Source organism: Microcaecilia unicolor, chromosome 2 (assembly GCF_901765095.1).
Source record: "Microcaecilia unicolor chromosome 2, aMicUni1.1, whole genome shotgun sequence".
Taxonomy (NCBI): Eukaryota; Metazoa; Chordata; class Amphibia; order Gymnophiona; family Siphonopidae; genus Microcaecilia; species Microcaecilia unicolor.
The window spans coordinates 600478366-600495373 of NC_044032.1; the positions used below are offsets into that span (position 1 = coordinate 600478366).

At 38.5% G+C, this 17008-nt stretch overlaps 1 protein-coding gene across 1 annotated transcript in view; it reads left to right on the forward strand.

The window, feature by feature from the left end:
* LOC115461623 (H/ACA ribonucleoprotein complex non-core subunit NAF1-like) overlaps positions 1 to 17008 on the forward strand; it is an 80086-nt gene that overhangs the window by 31569 nt on the left and 31509 nt on the right. Inside the window, exons 4-6 of the mRNA XM_030191588.1 lie at positions 8756 to 8849; positions 14495 to 14577; positions 16581 to 16741. Of these exons, the coding sequence (XP_030047448.1) occupies positions 8756 to 8849; positions 14495 to 14577; positions 16581 to 16741 (338 nt within the window). The remainder of the gene's footprint in view (positions 1 to 8755; positions 8850 to 14494; positions 14578 to 16580; positions 16742 to 17008) is intronic.

Genomic DNA, 17008 nt, shown 5'->3' on the forward strand with positions numbered 1-17008 from the left:
TCCATAAGTTTTCAATGGGATTAAGGTCTGGTGACTGGCTAGGCCACTCCATGACCCTAATGTGCTTCTTCCTGAGCCACTCCTTTGTTGCCTTGGCTGTATGTTTTGGGTCATTGTCGTGCTGGAAGACCCAGCCACGACCCATTTTTAAGGCCCTGGCGGAGGGAAGGAGGTTGTCACTCAGAATTGTACGGTACATGGCCCCATCCATTCTCCCATTGATGCGGTGAAGTAGTCCTGTGCCCTTAGCAGAGAAACACCCCCAAAACATAACATTTCCACCTCCATGCTTGACAGTGGGGACGGTGTTCTTTGGGTCATAGGCAGCATTTCTCTTCCTCCAAACACGGCGAGTTGAGTTCATGCCAAAGAGCTCAATTTTTGTCTCATCTGACCACAGCACCTTCTCCCAATCACTCTCGGCATCATCCAGGTGTTCACTGGCAAACTTCAGACGGGCCGTCACATGTGCCTTCCGGAGCAGGGGGACCTTGCGGGCACTGCAGGATTGCAATCCGTTATGTCGTAATGTGTTACCAATGGTTTTCGTGGTGACAGTGGTCCCAGCTGCCTTGAGATCATTGACAAGTTCCCCCCTTGTAGTTGTAGGCTGATTTCTAACCTTCCTCATGATCAAGGATACCCCACGAGGTGAGATTTTGCGTGGAGCCCCAGATCTTTGTCGATTGACAGTCATTTTGTACTTCTTCCATTTTCTTACTATGGCACCAACAGTTGTCTCCTTCTCGCCCAGCGTCTTACTGATGGTTTTGTAGCCCATTCCAGCCTTGTGCAGGTGTATGATCTTGTCCCTGACATCCTTAGACAGCTCCTTGCTCTTGGCCATTTTGTAGAGGTTAGAGTCTGACTGATTCACTGAGTCTGTGGACAGGTGTCTTTCATACAGGTGACCATTGCCGACAGCTGTCTGTCATGCAGGTAACGAGTTGATTTGGAGCATCTACCTGGTCTGTAGGGGCCAGATCTCTTACTGGTTGGTGGGGGATCAAATACTTATTTCCCTCTGCAGAATGCAAATAAATTCATATACTTTCCACAATGTGATTTTCCGGATTTAATTTGTGATGTGCTATCTCTCACTGTTACCAATAACCTACCCTTCAATTATGGGCTGCTCATGTCTTTGTCAGTGGGCAAACTTACAAAATCAGCAAGGGATCAAATACTTATTTCCCCCACTGTATCTCCAAGAAACCTGTAAGGTCAAAGCTGCCTTTTGTTTTTTTGACCCTTTAAACCTTTGAAACCTGGAGATCCTGAGTCAATTGATGGGAAATTTTCAGTGGGGATCTGCAAAATCTCTTTCAAATATTTCTTTAATCATCTCCAAAGGAGATTTAAAAAATCTTAAATTCGACCTTTAATTATAATTTTCCAAAGCCTCCAATTTTTGTTGAATATTCATATTATCCTTCACAAGAGCCACCTGTGTGGAATGTAGTTCCCCAACCAACTTCTCAGTTTCTTTAACCCTTTTGTCTAAGCCAGCGACAGAATCCCCAGACCTCTTATTATGATTGTACTTGCTCAGGAACAGACAAAAAACAGAGTCCAAATGTGTCATCAAGGAACTTTCCAAGTCACCCACTGCTTCCCACACTTCTTCCAAAGTTATGTTCTCAGGTTTGTTCTTCAACCGAGGGAGATTTAGGACCCACACCAGACAGTCCAAGGCTCACAGTATCCCCTGATTCCACTTCGGGGTCACCTTCTGCGTTCACTGCAGGCACACTTGGCTATCCTCGGTCTAGTAACCTCCCAACATCAGAAGGTTCACCCGACGGCATCCCAGCTCCAGGAATGGAAAGAATCATAGGCATCCAGATCTTTTGCCAATGCCAATACTGGTGAGACACTTCCCGGTTGAGGTGGAGTCGTGAGTTTCTCGGGGCTTAGTGAGCTATTCAAAATACTTGGAGCGGCCCCTCCAGCAAGCTGTGGCTCCTGAGATCTCTGTTCTACAAGAGGATGCACAAAGCTTTCCAATGTCTGCTGGGTCACATCCGGTGGAGCAGCCGTTCCTTAGCTTATGCAGCAGATGAATCCAAGAACTGGTGGGTTGTGTCCATCTACCAGCAGATGGAGATAGAGATTACAAAGCTGAAGGCAGTGATACCAGACGGCCAGCTCCTCCTTCACCTCAGTATATCTCTATCTCCAGCAAGTGGTGGATGGCGCTTCAGCAGCTCCTGGATTTGTCTGTTGGGGATTACTCCTTGGTCCTGTGGGCCAGTTGAGTTTAGGGGTGTCTGGCTGGTGGTGCCGACTCAGTCTTCTGGGTCCCTGAAACTTTCACCTCTCTTTCTAAGTGAGCTGAAACTGGTTAATACTAGGGATGTACATTCGTTTGAAATGATATGGGATGTGTTGACATTTTCTGTCGTTATCAAATGAAAACGAGCTGTCAGTAGTGCACATTATTCACAAAGCGTGCACATACTTTCCGGACACTGCAAATAGTGCTGTGCAGTATTCACGAAGAGTGTGTATAACTATTCTTGCCTGTGCAATGGTTTGTACATGAGTTTCTTGAATAGTACATGGATCATCTTGAAAGTGTTCACACTGAAAGTTGCACACTTTTGACAGCACCCTCTCCCTCCAAAAAAAAAAAAAAGTAATAGTTCTTTTGCTCATTTTCATTTGCCAATAACACAAACTGACATGGGATATGTTGTTGACATTTTCTATGTTCTTTCAAAAGAATGCACATCCCTAGTATTAACCAATTACAGCTCAGTGAGTAAGATAAATTTACCCAGTCATGGAAGAAACCATATGTGTAACACAATACACATTCTTTAGAGAATGTGATCAATATGATATGGTTGTAGCATGTGCCATTCCTTTAACAGCTGGTGATTATAAGACTAGATATGGAAACATTTATGTGTTATGTCATTTGGGTGCCTAAAATTTAGTGTTCTCTCACCAGAAATTTGTTGTCCCTGGCATGGGAGGAGTTAACTAACATTGTGACTGGGGTTGATCCCAGATAGAGGTATAGTAGCCCAAGGCTGCCCCCAGCAACAGGTCAAATAGTAAAGAAGATACTGGGGAGATGGAAGAGGGTAGAGAGGCTTTTGGGAAGGAGTGGAAAAGCAGGGAGCAACGAGGCAAATTAACTCCCTAACCCCCTCCCCCTCCCACACATGAAAGAAATCAAAGAACAAAATAAAAAAAAAGACAACACAAAAGTGATTATCCCCACCCCCCAAAATTATATATATTTTGCATAGAGGTAGATACTTTGTTACATTTTTATGCAGTGATAACGGAGAGATTAAATGAATTCTTTGCTTCGGTCTTCACCGAGGAAGATTTGGGAGTGATACCGGTGTCGGAAATGGTATTCGAAGCTGACGATTAAAAGGTATACAATCCCCCTGTCTTTATGAAGAAGGAACAGTAAACCAAAATAAGAAGAAAAGTACAAGAAAAGAGTGAGGAGACAGGCTCTGGAAAAAAATGCTTATTTCCTCACTCTTTTCTTGCACTTTTCTTCTTATTTTGGTTTACTGTTTCTCTTATTCTCCATGAAGACAGGGTGATTGTACACCTTTAACTCTTGGGTTCATATGTATTTATAATGTTTGGCACCAGGAGGCTGTGAATAAGTTCTCTGCTAATAATATCCACACAAGGCCAAATTCTGTTCTGCTGTGCTAATACAGATCACATTTCCACATTATGTGCAAGACAGCAAGAATTGTAGCTTATTTGATGTGCCAACAACCTTTTGGTTATTGCTGAACTAATGAACTTCAAGATTGTTTCTAATAGTAAATGGAATTGTGCCTCAACTGTGTGCCTAGTGGATTTCAGCAGTCACAAGTGTCTGCCCCCCCCCCCCCCCCCCCCCCCAGGAGTTCTGCCAAAATTCTAATCTCCTGCTACATAGCATTTCTGCATACTGATGTATGTAAAAGAGAAGTGTACTTTAATTTAAAATTTAAATCTAAGTCCTCTTGGTCATATCTTATTTTGCATAAAATCTGCCCAGATCACTGACTAGGCATAGAAATGTGTTGTCAACTGCATTTTTGAAAAATGTGGGAGTTCATGTTTTTTTACTTGAAATAGAGACTGAAAAATATTTCGGTCCCAACCAATATCTGTAATGTAGGATTGATAGGATAGGATAATTTGGACATTATAGCTGAAAAATGAAATAACTATTAGAAAAATAGCTACTGAGTCTCTAAGCTATAACTTACTTAAATTAGTATGTGTGTCTGGCCTCCAGCTTTTGGTAGCTGTCAGTGTAATTGACAGTTAATTAAGGTGCCTATAATTATTTCTGACTCAAAGTCCCAAGGTATCCATACATTTAGAAACATCACATAAATCTTAATTCTGAATCTGCTTGTGCAAATTTTATCGAGCTTGTGCCAAGCAAAACCTTATTTTTGTGTTTTCCCTACTAGTAATTTACAGTAGTTTGTTTTCATGATTAGAATTAAAAGTATTCATGTTAAGGCCACTTCTGTTCATTTCTTATGGTGGAAATTACCATAATACATTTGTGAAGCCAACGGGACAGAATATTCAGATACGTCATTTCTTTGAAAGCGTGCATAAACATGTGGCTAAAGGTGAGCCGGTCGATGTAGTTTATCTTGATTTTCAGAAAGCTTTTGATAAAGTTCCTCATGAGAGACTCCTGAGAAGATTAGAGTTATGGGATAGGAGGCAAGGTTCTGGTGTGGATTAGGAATTGGTTATTGGACAGAAAACAGAGGGTAGGGTAAAATGGTCATTTCTCTCAATGGAGGAGGGTGAACAGTGGAGTGCTGCAGGGATCTGTACTGGGCCTGGTTCTATTTAACATATTTATCAGTGATTTGGAAATCAGAATGACAAGCGAGGTGATTAAATTTGCAGATGATACAAAACTATGCAAGGTTGTTAAAACACGTGCGGACTGTGAAATATTGCAGGAAGACCTTAGGAAATTGGAAGACTGGGCTTCCAAGTGGTAGATGAAATTTTAATGTGGACAAATGCATGGTGATGCACATTGGAAAGAATAATCCAAATCATAGTTACTTGATGCTAGGGTCCATCTTGGAGGTCAGCACTCAAGAAAAAGATCTGGGTGTCGTATGCTGAAATCTTCTGCTCAGTGTGCAGTGGTGGACAAAAAAGCAAACAGGATGTTAGGAATTATTAGGAAAGGGATAGTGAATAAGACCGAAAATACTGTAATGCTTCTGTATCGCTCCATGGTGTGACCACACCTTGACTACTGTATTCAGGTCTGGTTGCCGTATCTCAAAAAATTAGCAAAGGTTCAAAGAAGAGCAGCCAAAATGATAAAGGGGATGGAACTCCTCTTGTATGAGGAAAGGCTAAACAGGTTAGGGCTCTTCAGCTTAGAAAAGAGACAGATGAGGGAGATATGATTGAGGTCTACAAATCCCGAATAGTGTAGAACGAGTAGAAGTAAATGTATTTTTTTATTTGTTCCAAAAGTACAAAGACTACAGGATACTCGAGGAAATTACGTGGAAATACTTTTAAAACAAATAGGAGGAGATATTTTTTCACTCAACGAATAGTTAAGCTCTGGTACTCTTTGGCAGAGGATGTGATAACAGCAATTAGTGTATCTGGGTTTTAAAAAGTCCATAGTCGGCTACTGAGACAGACATGTGAAGCAACTGCTTGCCCTGGGATTTGTAGTATGGATTGTTGCCACGATTTATGTTTCTGCCAGGTACTTGTGACCTGGCTTGGCCACTGTTTGGAAAACAGGATACTGGGCTAGATAGACCATGGTCTGACCCAGTATGGCTACTCTTATGTTCTATTGCCATACTGGGATAGACTGAAAGTCCATCAAGCCTAGCATCCTGTTTCCAACAGTGGCCAATTCAGGTTTAGAAGTACCTGACAAGATCCCAAAATTATACAATACATTTTATACTGCTTATCCTAGAAATACAAAAAGACAAAATCAATGGCTCAGCTTTGTCCAACAATAATTTGTAAAAATACACAACAGTGACCGGACAAAGTAAATATATTGCAATAAAAAATCTGTTGACTGAAGAGGTTATCTCATAACATCCAAAAAGTCCGTGTGTGCCAACTACTGTTGTGGCTCACAGGTCTATGTAAATTTGTAATCATTGATCACCTCCAGCCAGCCAGTAGTACCAAATGGTGCTCATATATACAAGCTTAGGTGCCTCATTGTCTTTCAATGATTAAATGGAAGCATAAATACATTGGCACAAGAATATCTATGTGTACTACTGTTCAAAAAGTTCAAAAATTAAACATTATTGCAATAAATAAGCAAATAATGCACAAAATCCACTTAACTTGAGAGCTCCAAACTCTATATGCTATCTTCTAAGGCTGGAGCTCATCAGGTTTCACCGTAGCGTTGTGAAACCTTACTGGCAACTCCGATAACGTTGTAAGCCCGACAGGACCCTGTTTCGCGGTCTCTTGCTTTGTCAAGGGCATAAATCTCTGAAAAACGGAGAGAAAATTATTGGTATTAAAAACAACTTGATTATCGCTTACTTGCTATATACAACTGGCGTCTGGACTCACAGCAGCAACGACTGATGTCGGTAAATCGCCAATCCAAAATGGCGTTGGCGTTTTAGTTATAGCAATTGTAAGCGCCACCTCTTAAGGCCACGTCATGAACAGCTGATCGTGCAAATGAATTGAATTAAAAGAAACAGTTCCAATGGAGATGAGCGTTCAAGCCCTGGGGCTCTACTGTATTCAGACGAAAGATCCATTGAGTTTCTTTTTGTAGCAATAGTCTATTAATGTTACCTCCGCGAGCATTTGGCACAATACAATCGATCACCATGCATCTTAAAGACTCACTAGAATGCTGATTCAAAATGCAATGTTGGACAAGAGGAGCTCCAACAATTCGGGCAGACATTCTTGATCTATGTTCAACCATTCTTGCATTTAAAGATCTGTTCGATTTACCGATGTATACCTTATCGCATGGACACCTAATATAATAAATGATGTGAGTTGTGCGGCAGGTCGTTTGATGTTTGAGTTGAACTGTCTGACCGTTATGGTAGAAGCTGGCTGTCTCTATAGTCAAAGGGCATGTTTTACACCCATTTTTATTGCATTTTTTATGGCTACCATGCATGTTAGACCCAGTGGCTGTAGAATCTGACAAGTCAGCCGGACTTAAAATTTCACTGAGATTGCGCGCTCGAGAGAAAGCCATCCTGAAACGGCAACTAGAAATAAGCAGTGGATTTTCCCCAAGTCCATTTTAATAATGTCTTATGGGCGTTTCTTTTAGGAAGCTATCCAAACCTATTTTAAACCCTGCTAAGCTAACTGCTTTTACTACATTCTCTGGCAGCGAATTCCAGAGTTTTACTTTACTTGAGTGAAGAAATGTTTTTTCCGATTTGTTTTAAATTTACTGCTCTGTAGTTTCATTGTCTGCCCCTAGTCCTATTATTTTTGGAAAGAGTAAACAAGCAATTCACATTTACCTGTTCCATTCCACTCATTATTTTATAGATCTCTATCATATCTCCCCTCAGCCATCTTTTCTCCAGGCTGAAGAGCTGTAGCCGCTTTAGCCTTTCCTCATAGGGAAGTTGTCGCATCCCCTTTGTCATTTTTGTCTCCCTTCTCTGTACCTTTTCTAATTCCACTATATCTTTTTTTTGAGATGTGGTGACCAGAATTGCACATAGTATTAGAGGTGTGGTCACACCATGGAGTGATACAAAGGCATTATAGCATCCTCATTTTTGTTTTCCATTCCTTTCCTAATACTACCTAACATTCTGTTTTCTTTCTTAGCTGCTGCTGCTGCACGCTGAGCAGAGGGTTTCAATGTATCATTGACGATGACACCTAGATCCCCTTCCTGGTCGGTGACTCCTAATGCGGAATCTTGCATTACATAACTATAGTTCGGTTTCCTCTTTCCCACATGCATCACTTTGCACTTGCTTACATTAAACCTTATTTGCCATTTGGATGCCCAGTCTCCTAGTCTCGTAAGGTCCTCTTGTAATTTTTCACAATCCTCTTGCGATTTAACAACTTTGAATAACTGTGATTTAACGTGAATTTATTGAAAATATTTTTGAGTTATTAATTTAAAATTGAGGAAATACAGTTAAGTGAAGATTCAACTTCTTCACCAAACTTTCAGCAAACTCCACCGTATCTGGACGAATTGGTTTTCCTTGATTAATGAGGAAGTTACATGGAAATACTTTAAAAAGAAATAGGAGGCAATCTTTTTTCACTCAACGAATAGTTAAAACTCTGGAACTCTTTGCCGGAGGAGGTGGTAACAGTGGTTATCGTATCTGGGTTTTAAAAAGGTTTGGACAAATTCCTGGAGAAAAAGTCCATAGTCTGGTATTGAGACAGACATGGGAAGCAACTGCTTGCCTTGGGATTTGTAGTATGTTCCCCCTACGCCTAATAGGCTTAGGGGGTCTTTTACTAAAGCTTAGCTCGAGTTATCTGCAACAGGGCCCATTTTATTTCTATGGGTCTTGCTGCAGATAACTCAAGCTAAGCTTTAGTAAAAGATCCCCTTAGTTAACGCATAGGCTTATATTCAAGTTAACATTTTTACCCCTTTTTGGGGGTGGGGTGGGTGGGAACTGTTATCTCAGTTTATACTCAGGTATATACAGTAATAGGCTGCATTTTGGATTTTGAGATTGTTTTAAAATCTATAATTTCTTTTCCTTGTTTTCAGGAACTACCTTTGGTTGAAGATTTGACAATAGTTCTGCCTAAAAATGTTGAAGTGAAAGCAATTGGAAACGTTTCAAGCATAATTGAACAATTAGGTATGTATGTGGGGGGGGGGGGGGGGGGGGGGGGGGGGAGGGGGGGGACATTTTTACATGTAGCGCTGTCAGCCACCTTTTCTCCAAGCTGAAGCGCCCCAGCCGCTTTAGCCTTTCCTCATAGGAAAGTCGTCCCATCCCCTTAATCATCTTTGTTGCCCTTCTCTGCACCTTTTCTAATTCCACTATATCTTTTTTTGAGGTGCGGCGACCAGAATTGAACACACTACTCTAGGACCGATACAGGTCATTTATGCAAATGTTAAAAAGCAACGGTCCCAGCACAGATCCCTGAGGGACCCCACTAACTACCCTTCTCCATTGCGAAGTGACCATTTAACCCTAATCTCTGTTTCCTATGTTTCAACCAGTTTTTAATCCATAACAATACACTACCTCCGATCCCATGACTCTCTAATTTCCTCTGGAGCCTTTCATGAGGGACTTTGTCAAACGCTTTCTGAAAATCTAGATACACAAGATCCACCAGCTCACCTAGGAAACATGCTATCTAATGTAGGGGTTTATGTCCTGTCATAGGCAGATGATTTCATTTTGTGCCCAGTATTAGAAACATTTTGAGACATTAGGCTTCATCATAAATAATATTTTAAAGATATATTGCTGGACTTGGGCTAACTACCTTAAATTAAAGAAGCAAACAAAAAATGAAAAAAAAATAGTGTGATTTTGGAAGTATTCATTTACTAAGCTGGAGGAATATTAGATATTGAAGCTAAGTCGAGAGTCTTAGGAATAATTGTGGACTCAAAACTACTTTTGAAGTTCAAATTAATGATCTTGTGAAGAAAACATTTTTTAGGAATAAACATTTATGAGCTACATAAGTACATTATCATTTTTGTTGCCCTTCTCTGTTCATTTTCTAATTTTACTATATCTTTTTTGAGATGCGGCAACCAGAATTGAACACAATATTTGAGGTGCAGTCGCACCATGGAGCGATACAGAGGCATTATAACAAACTCATTTTTGTTTTCCATTCCCTTCCTAATAATACCTAACATTCTATTTGCTTTATTTGCCGCAGCAGCACATTGAGCAGAAGGTTTCAACGTATATTCAACGACGACACCCAGATCCCTTTCTTGGTCTGTGACTCCTAACGTGGAACCTTGCTTGACGTAGCTATAACTTGGGTTCCTCTTTCCCAAATGCATCACTTTGCACTTGCTCACATTAAACATCATCTGCCATTTAGACGCCCAGTCTCGTAAGGTCCTCTTGTAATTTTTCACAATCCTTCCGCGATTTAACGACTTTGAATAACTTTGTGTCATCAGCAAATTTAATTACCTCACTAATTACTCCCATCTCTAGGTCATTTATAAATATGTTAAAAAGCAGCGGTCCCAGAACAGACCCCCTGGGGAACCCCACTAACTACTCTTCTCCATTGAGAATGCTGACCATTTAACCCTACTCTCTGATTTCTATCTTTTAACCAGTTTTTAATCCACAATAGAACTCTACCTCCTATCCCATGATACATAGTGATCTTTAAGCTCAGAAATACTTCAGAGTTATTGTTCAAGGTATTCTGCTACCCCAATTTGATTATTGTAACTCATTCAGCAGTATTTCTGTTAAGTTACAGAATCTAAACTTCTCTTGTTGCAAAACACTGCAGCCAGACCGATTGATTGATCGATTCTTATATCCCACATTATTCAAAAACAATTTCTGTTCAGTGTGGTTTAAATACATTACAAAAGTTGAATTACAATGAGTGAAATTTGAAGATTACAAAGCTAGAGAACAATTTTACAACTAGTGAAGTGTTATGATGCTTGGAAAAATATTTGAAAATGCTTCTTCTTTGACGAAAGATGTGCACTGGCTTCCCATAAAATTTAGAGTAGCATTTAAAGTGGCTTGTTAAGTTTATAAAGCGCTGCATGGCATATGTACTCTTTGTTTTTCTCAGATATTGTTTCTATTGAATAATCACTTAAAAGTTTACTCAACTACTTTTCTTAAAATAGGATTCCCTACAGTAAAAAAAAAAAAAAAATCAGTATAAGTCAATGTTAGATCATTCTTTTCATTTTCAGAATGTTAAAATACAAAATGATATCCCATTACAAGTAAGATGTATTCCTTCTTACATTTTATTCTGTAAGACTCTAAAAACATACCTGTTTTCTAAAATAGGCTAATACTTGATTTATATGTAAAATTTTATTATGTGATTTGTTGTAATTTGTCTCCATTTATGCAGGAGACTGCTTATATTGTAATCTGCCTTGAATTTATTTGGAAAAAGACAGAATATTTATTTATGACATTTTTACCCCACATTAGTGACTCGTTCAATGTGGTTTACATAAGAAACAAATGAATGATACATATTAAAAATTACATGAACAGATTATAAAGTACAATAAATAATGTTATAACATTGGCTTTGTAAAACAAATATAACATATGTGGCGAATTATCCCGGATGCAGCTGTTCTTAAGGATAGATGAATGGAGAAGAAGATTAAATCATAATTAAGTTTGTAAATAAAGAAGTGAAGATGGATAAATATGGGTACAATTGGGGCTGGATAGGATTAGGGAGGAAAGAATTGGTGAAATTAATTGTATGAATGGATAATGTTCAAATAGAATTTTTTATTTTCTGAAAGGCTAAATTGAAAAAAAACAAGTTTTCAGTAGGTTTCTGAAGGACAGGTAACCATCTGTGCATTTAATTGTTTTTGTAGAGAATTCCAAATTTTAGTATCTTGATATGAGAAACTGGCATTGTATAATATAAGTCGCTGAATAGAATAGAAAGCATGTTCCTCACATGAAAGTTATATGGATGCAGATTCTTTAACTTATAAAGCAGACAGACTACAAATATGAACTTGCTAATACTAGACAAGATGTTATGAACTTGGCAAGTTTGAACCCAGATCATACTACATGTCTCTATAATTGATGTATACAAGAAACATAACCTCACATAGGAAGAACTCAACACCATGGTTCACTGAAGAATTGAAAAAACTCAAAACACAAGTAAGAAGATTAGACCGTGCGTGGAATAAAAAGAAAGAAGACCCCAACACTTAACGCCTGGAAACAACTTCAAAGAAAATATAAATATACTATAAGGCAAACTAAAAGATTATTTTATAAAAATGAAATTGGACTCGTGAATAAATTACTAGATGTAGCACCAGTCACAACCAACAACAAAGACATACCAGGAGCAGACAATCTCGCGAAATACTTCAGTGAGAAAATCGTACAACTGCGACTAAAAATACCGGTCAGCACCACCGATTACACTGCACTCCTTGACTGCCTAGATCCAGACCCTGGTGTATACCCAGCAGACAGAACCTGGACCAATTTCGAGATACTATCAGAGGATCTCATCTCCCAAACGCTCAAAAGATATGCCAAATCTCATTGCAAATTGGATATATACCCAAACAATCTTACGACATCTGCCCCCCATCAATTCATAATAGACCTCACGAATCACGTAAACTATATGTTACAAATTGGACTCTTTCTGAAGGAAAAAGGAAACATTCTATTCACTCCCATACCCAAAGATGCAAAGAAAAGTGCCAGCGAACTAACCAATTACAGACCAGTAGCATCCATACCCTTAATAACTAAGCTAACAGAAGGGATGGTAACCAAACAACTCACAAATTATTTAGACAAATTCTCAATACTATACGACTCCCAGTCAGGATTTCGATCTAACCACAGCACAGAAACAGTACTAGTTACCCTCATGAATAAATTTAAACAAATGACTGCAACTGGCAAGAACATACTACTGCTACAATTCGACATGTCTAGCGCCTTCGATATGGTTGATCATGGAATATTATTATATATCCTCGAATATTTTGGAATCGGAGTAAATGTTCTCAATTGGTTCAAGGGGTTCCTAACCACACCATCATACCAAGTGACATCTAATTCGACCACATCAACTACATGGATACCTGAATGTGGAGTTCCACAGGGATCCCCCCTCTCACCGACTTTATTCAACTTAATGATGATACCCTTGGCGAAACTACTATCAAACCAAAACCTTAACCCATACATATACGCGGATGATGTAACAATCTATATTCCATTTAAACAAGAACTAAAGGAAATCTCCAATGACATCAACCAAAGCCTACACATCATGCACACATGGGCGGACACATTCAAGTTGAAACTCAATGCAGAGAAAACCCAATGCCTAGTACTCACCTCGCAATACAACACGAACAAATTCACTACCATTGACACACCAAAACTGAACCTTCCAATTTCGGACACCCTAAAAATTCTTGGAGTTACCGTTGACCGACACCTAACACTTGAGAGTCACATGAAAAATACAACCAAGAAGATGTTCCACTCAATGTGGAAATTAAAAAGAGTAAGACCTTTCTTCCCAAGAACCGTCTTCCGGAACCTGTTACAGTCAATGGTACTCAGTCGTCTAGATTACTGCAATGCACTGTACGCCGGTTGTAAAGAGGAAATAATCAAGAAACTCCAGACAGCTCAGAGTACTGCAGCTAGACTCGTATTCGGTAAAACAAAATATGAAAGCGCTAAACCCCTACAAGAAAAACTACACTGGCTCCCACTCAAAGAACGAATCACGTTCAAAATATGCACCCTAGTTCACAAAATCATTCACGGAGACGCACCAGCCTACATGTCAGATCTGATAGACTTACCACCCAGGAATGCTAAAAAATCATCCCGTACATTCCTTAATCTTCACTTCCCAAACTGTAAAGGCCTTAAGTACAAATTAACGCATGCATCAACTTTTTCCTACCTGAGCACACAATTCTGGAATGCGCTGCCGCAAAACCTAAAAACGACCTATGAACAAGCCAACTTCCGAAGTCTACTGAAGACCCATCTCTTCAACAAGGCATACAACAATGATCAATAAATATGAACTCCTGCACATAGATCCAGAACTGCCCCACAATATTTGCTTGCCAAACCACTATCATGTTTTTTTTCCTTGCTAATACTAATTGTACATTTTCTATATAATTCTTATAAATTTCTTAAATATTTCTTAATATGATTGCTTGCTAATACACTACCATGTTTTATCATTATCATGTTACTCAAAATCTTTCTGTTTATTACTAAATGTATACTTTATCATGCATTCTTACTATTCATGATGTATTGTAAGCCACATTGAGCCTGCAAAGAGGTGGGAAAATGTGGGATACAAATGCAACAAATAAAATAATTACAGCCGAGAGCCTTTTTTTTTTTTTTTTACAGTTTGTGCACTGGTAGGGCTTTCTGGTAACAATGCTTCTTTTTTTTTTTTCTTCTAAGAAATATTGATTGGCGGCATCATTCCATGCCAGGATTTAGCATTTGAATGTCATGATTTTGGGGGTGGGGGCTTTCAACATGGTCTACCAGTAAGACAGTTATTTTATTACAAGTCGTGCTATTTTAGCACAGGGTCTCATTGCATAAAATGAGAGCCTGTGCTAAAATAACACAACTTGTAGTAAAATAACCATTTTTAAAGGTAGCTCACTTTGATAACGTCCCCCTCAGTATATAATTTCAGGAGCTTAGTGAAAAGAGAGTGCTCACTGTTACATGTTTCTGTTTTTCAGTTATAGTTGAGTCATTGAAGGATATACCTCCATTAAGAGAAGGCACTATAGTTTTCAAAGAAGATGGACATGCTATTGGAAAAGTGAGTAAATTGGTATAATTTCCTGTTAGTTGTGTCAATTTTAACATATAAATGAAAAAAAATAAGAGTATTGATCTAGTAAAAAAACAGAACAATAATTCAGGAAAAGTCTTAGGATTTGCTATTACTTATTTACTGCCCCATCAAAAGATTGTTCAGTGTGGTTCATAGTATAATAAAAAGTATGATCAACCAAATTATCCACATCAACAGTACAATCCCATGAAGTGTAAATGTAAAATACCATAAAACACAAACAAACATACATACAAAAATGACATTAAACAACCATTCCTACCTCTTATTACGTCAGAGAGACAGCAGTTTCCTATAAAACTCACTTCCCATACTGCTCCAATGTATCCATCAAGCCCAGCATCCTGTTTCCAACAGTGGCCATTCCAGGTCACAAATACCTGGCAAGATCCCAAAAAAGTACAAAACATTTTATACTGCTTATCCCAGAAATAGTGGATTTTCCCCAAGTCCATTTAATAATGGTCTATGGACTTTTCTTTTAGGAAGCCATCCAAACCTTTTTTTTAAACTCCGCTGAGCTAACCGCCTTTACCACATTCTCTGGCAACGAATTCCAGAGTTTAATTACATGTTGAGTGAAGAAATATTTTCTCCGATTCATTTTAAATTTACTACATTGTAGCCTCATCACATGCCCCCTAGTCCTAGTATTTTTGGAAAGCGTAAAAAGACGCTTCACGTCTACCCGTTCAACTCCACTCATTATTTTATAGACCTCTATCATATCTTCTCTCAGCCGCCTTTTCTCCAAGCTGAAGAACCCTAGCCACTTTAGCCTTTCCTCATAGGGAAGTCGTCCCATCCCCTTTATCATTTTTGTCGCCCTTCTCTGCACCTTTTGTAATTCCACTATATCTTTTTTGAGATGCAGCAACCAGAATTGAACACAATATTCGAGGTGTGGTCGCATCATGGAGCGATACAAGGGCATTATAACATCCTCATTTTTGTTTTCCATTCCTTTCCTAATAATACCTAACATTCTGTTGACACCGAAATGTTAAGCATGCTAGTACTGGGCATTCTATAATGGAACCTGGGTGCCCAGCTTCTCTTATAGATCAGACTTGTACCGTATATCTTCAGGGCTCCTGAATGTGAAGGTGCCCTGTAGAATTAAATCCATGATGTATAAAGAAAGGGTTGTTAGAATTCTATGACTGGCCTTAAATCTCCCTTGTGTACCTGGGTGACTTTCCAGAGAGAAGCAATTTGGCAACATCTGAGCTGCATAGATTGTGTCTGTCTGTGTGTGTGTATATATATGTATGTATATATATATATATATATATATATATACACACACACACACACACACACACACACACACACATACAAAATCTATCCATAGTAGCACTGAATGTTTATATCAAAGTTCTATTTGATCTGTACATATTAGAAAAAAGCCTTGAATCAGAAAATTCTCTTGTTCATTTTACATTCCAGCTTCTAAAAATTATGTGTATGAACACATGTATTATAAATTAATTCAGACTGTATTATAAATTAACTCAGATTTTGAGGTTTTAAATTTATAAATGTAATTTTATGGTCTGGAATGTGGTTCACAGTCAAAACTATGGGAGGTATTTCACCGCAGCTTTACTGCCAGGCACCAGGGTAAAAAATTTTTTTAAAGCATTGATATATATTTTCATGCTGTCATATAAGCTTTAATAGTTATGTACTGGTCCAAATAAAAATCTTGTATGTTATACCTGCTTTAAACAAGAATAGAAAAGAGGTTCCTGTTTAGCTAGCAACAAAAAGTACACCTTAGCCTGAAATCTATATGTTGGCTGAAGGCACGTCAACTATTGCTGGCTAATGCTAATCTTTTGTTTAATAAATGATTTCAATTATGTATATTAGTAATAAATCATTTCATGTGAACACTTGTGTATTACTTTGCTGTTATTACTTCAAGTATAGTAAATTCTTTTTTTTCCTGTTTTCTTCCTTAGATATTTGATATATTTGGACCTGTCTCCCGTCCATTTTACATGTTGCGCTTTAAATCTGCAGAAAGCATTCAGTACAAAGGAATTAACGTGCATGACATTGTGTGTGTTGCCCCATTAGTGGAAGACTTTACCAAGTACATATTCGTTGATCTACTAAAGCAGTAAGTTTTATTTATTTCTTTTTTTTAACACTATCTTTGTCAGGATGTTATTTTAGCTATGAATAAAGTATGCTGTTTCATGTTTACTGCTGTTAAAACTTGTGGGATAATTTTGTTTCCTTTTAAACTTTTGTTTAACACACTCACCGAAATATAAACCTAAAGTTTTACATGTAACAACTTGCACTTTCTTTGAAAAACTGTATTCAGTGAAGTGTTAAACTAGGTAGTACGGTAAAGAGTCCTTTTGATCCCAAGTTTGTGGAT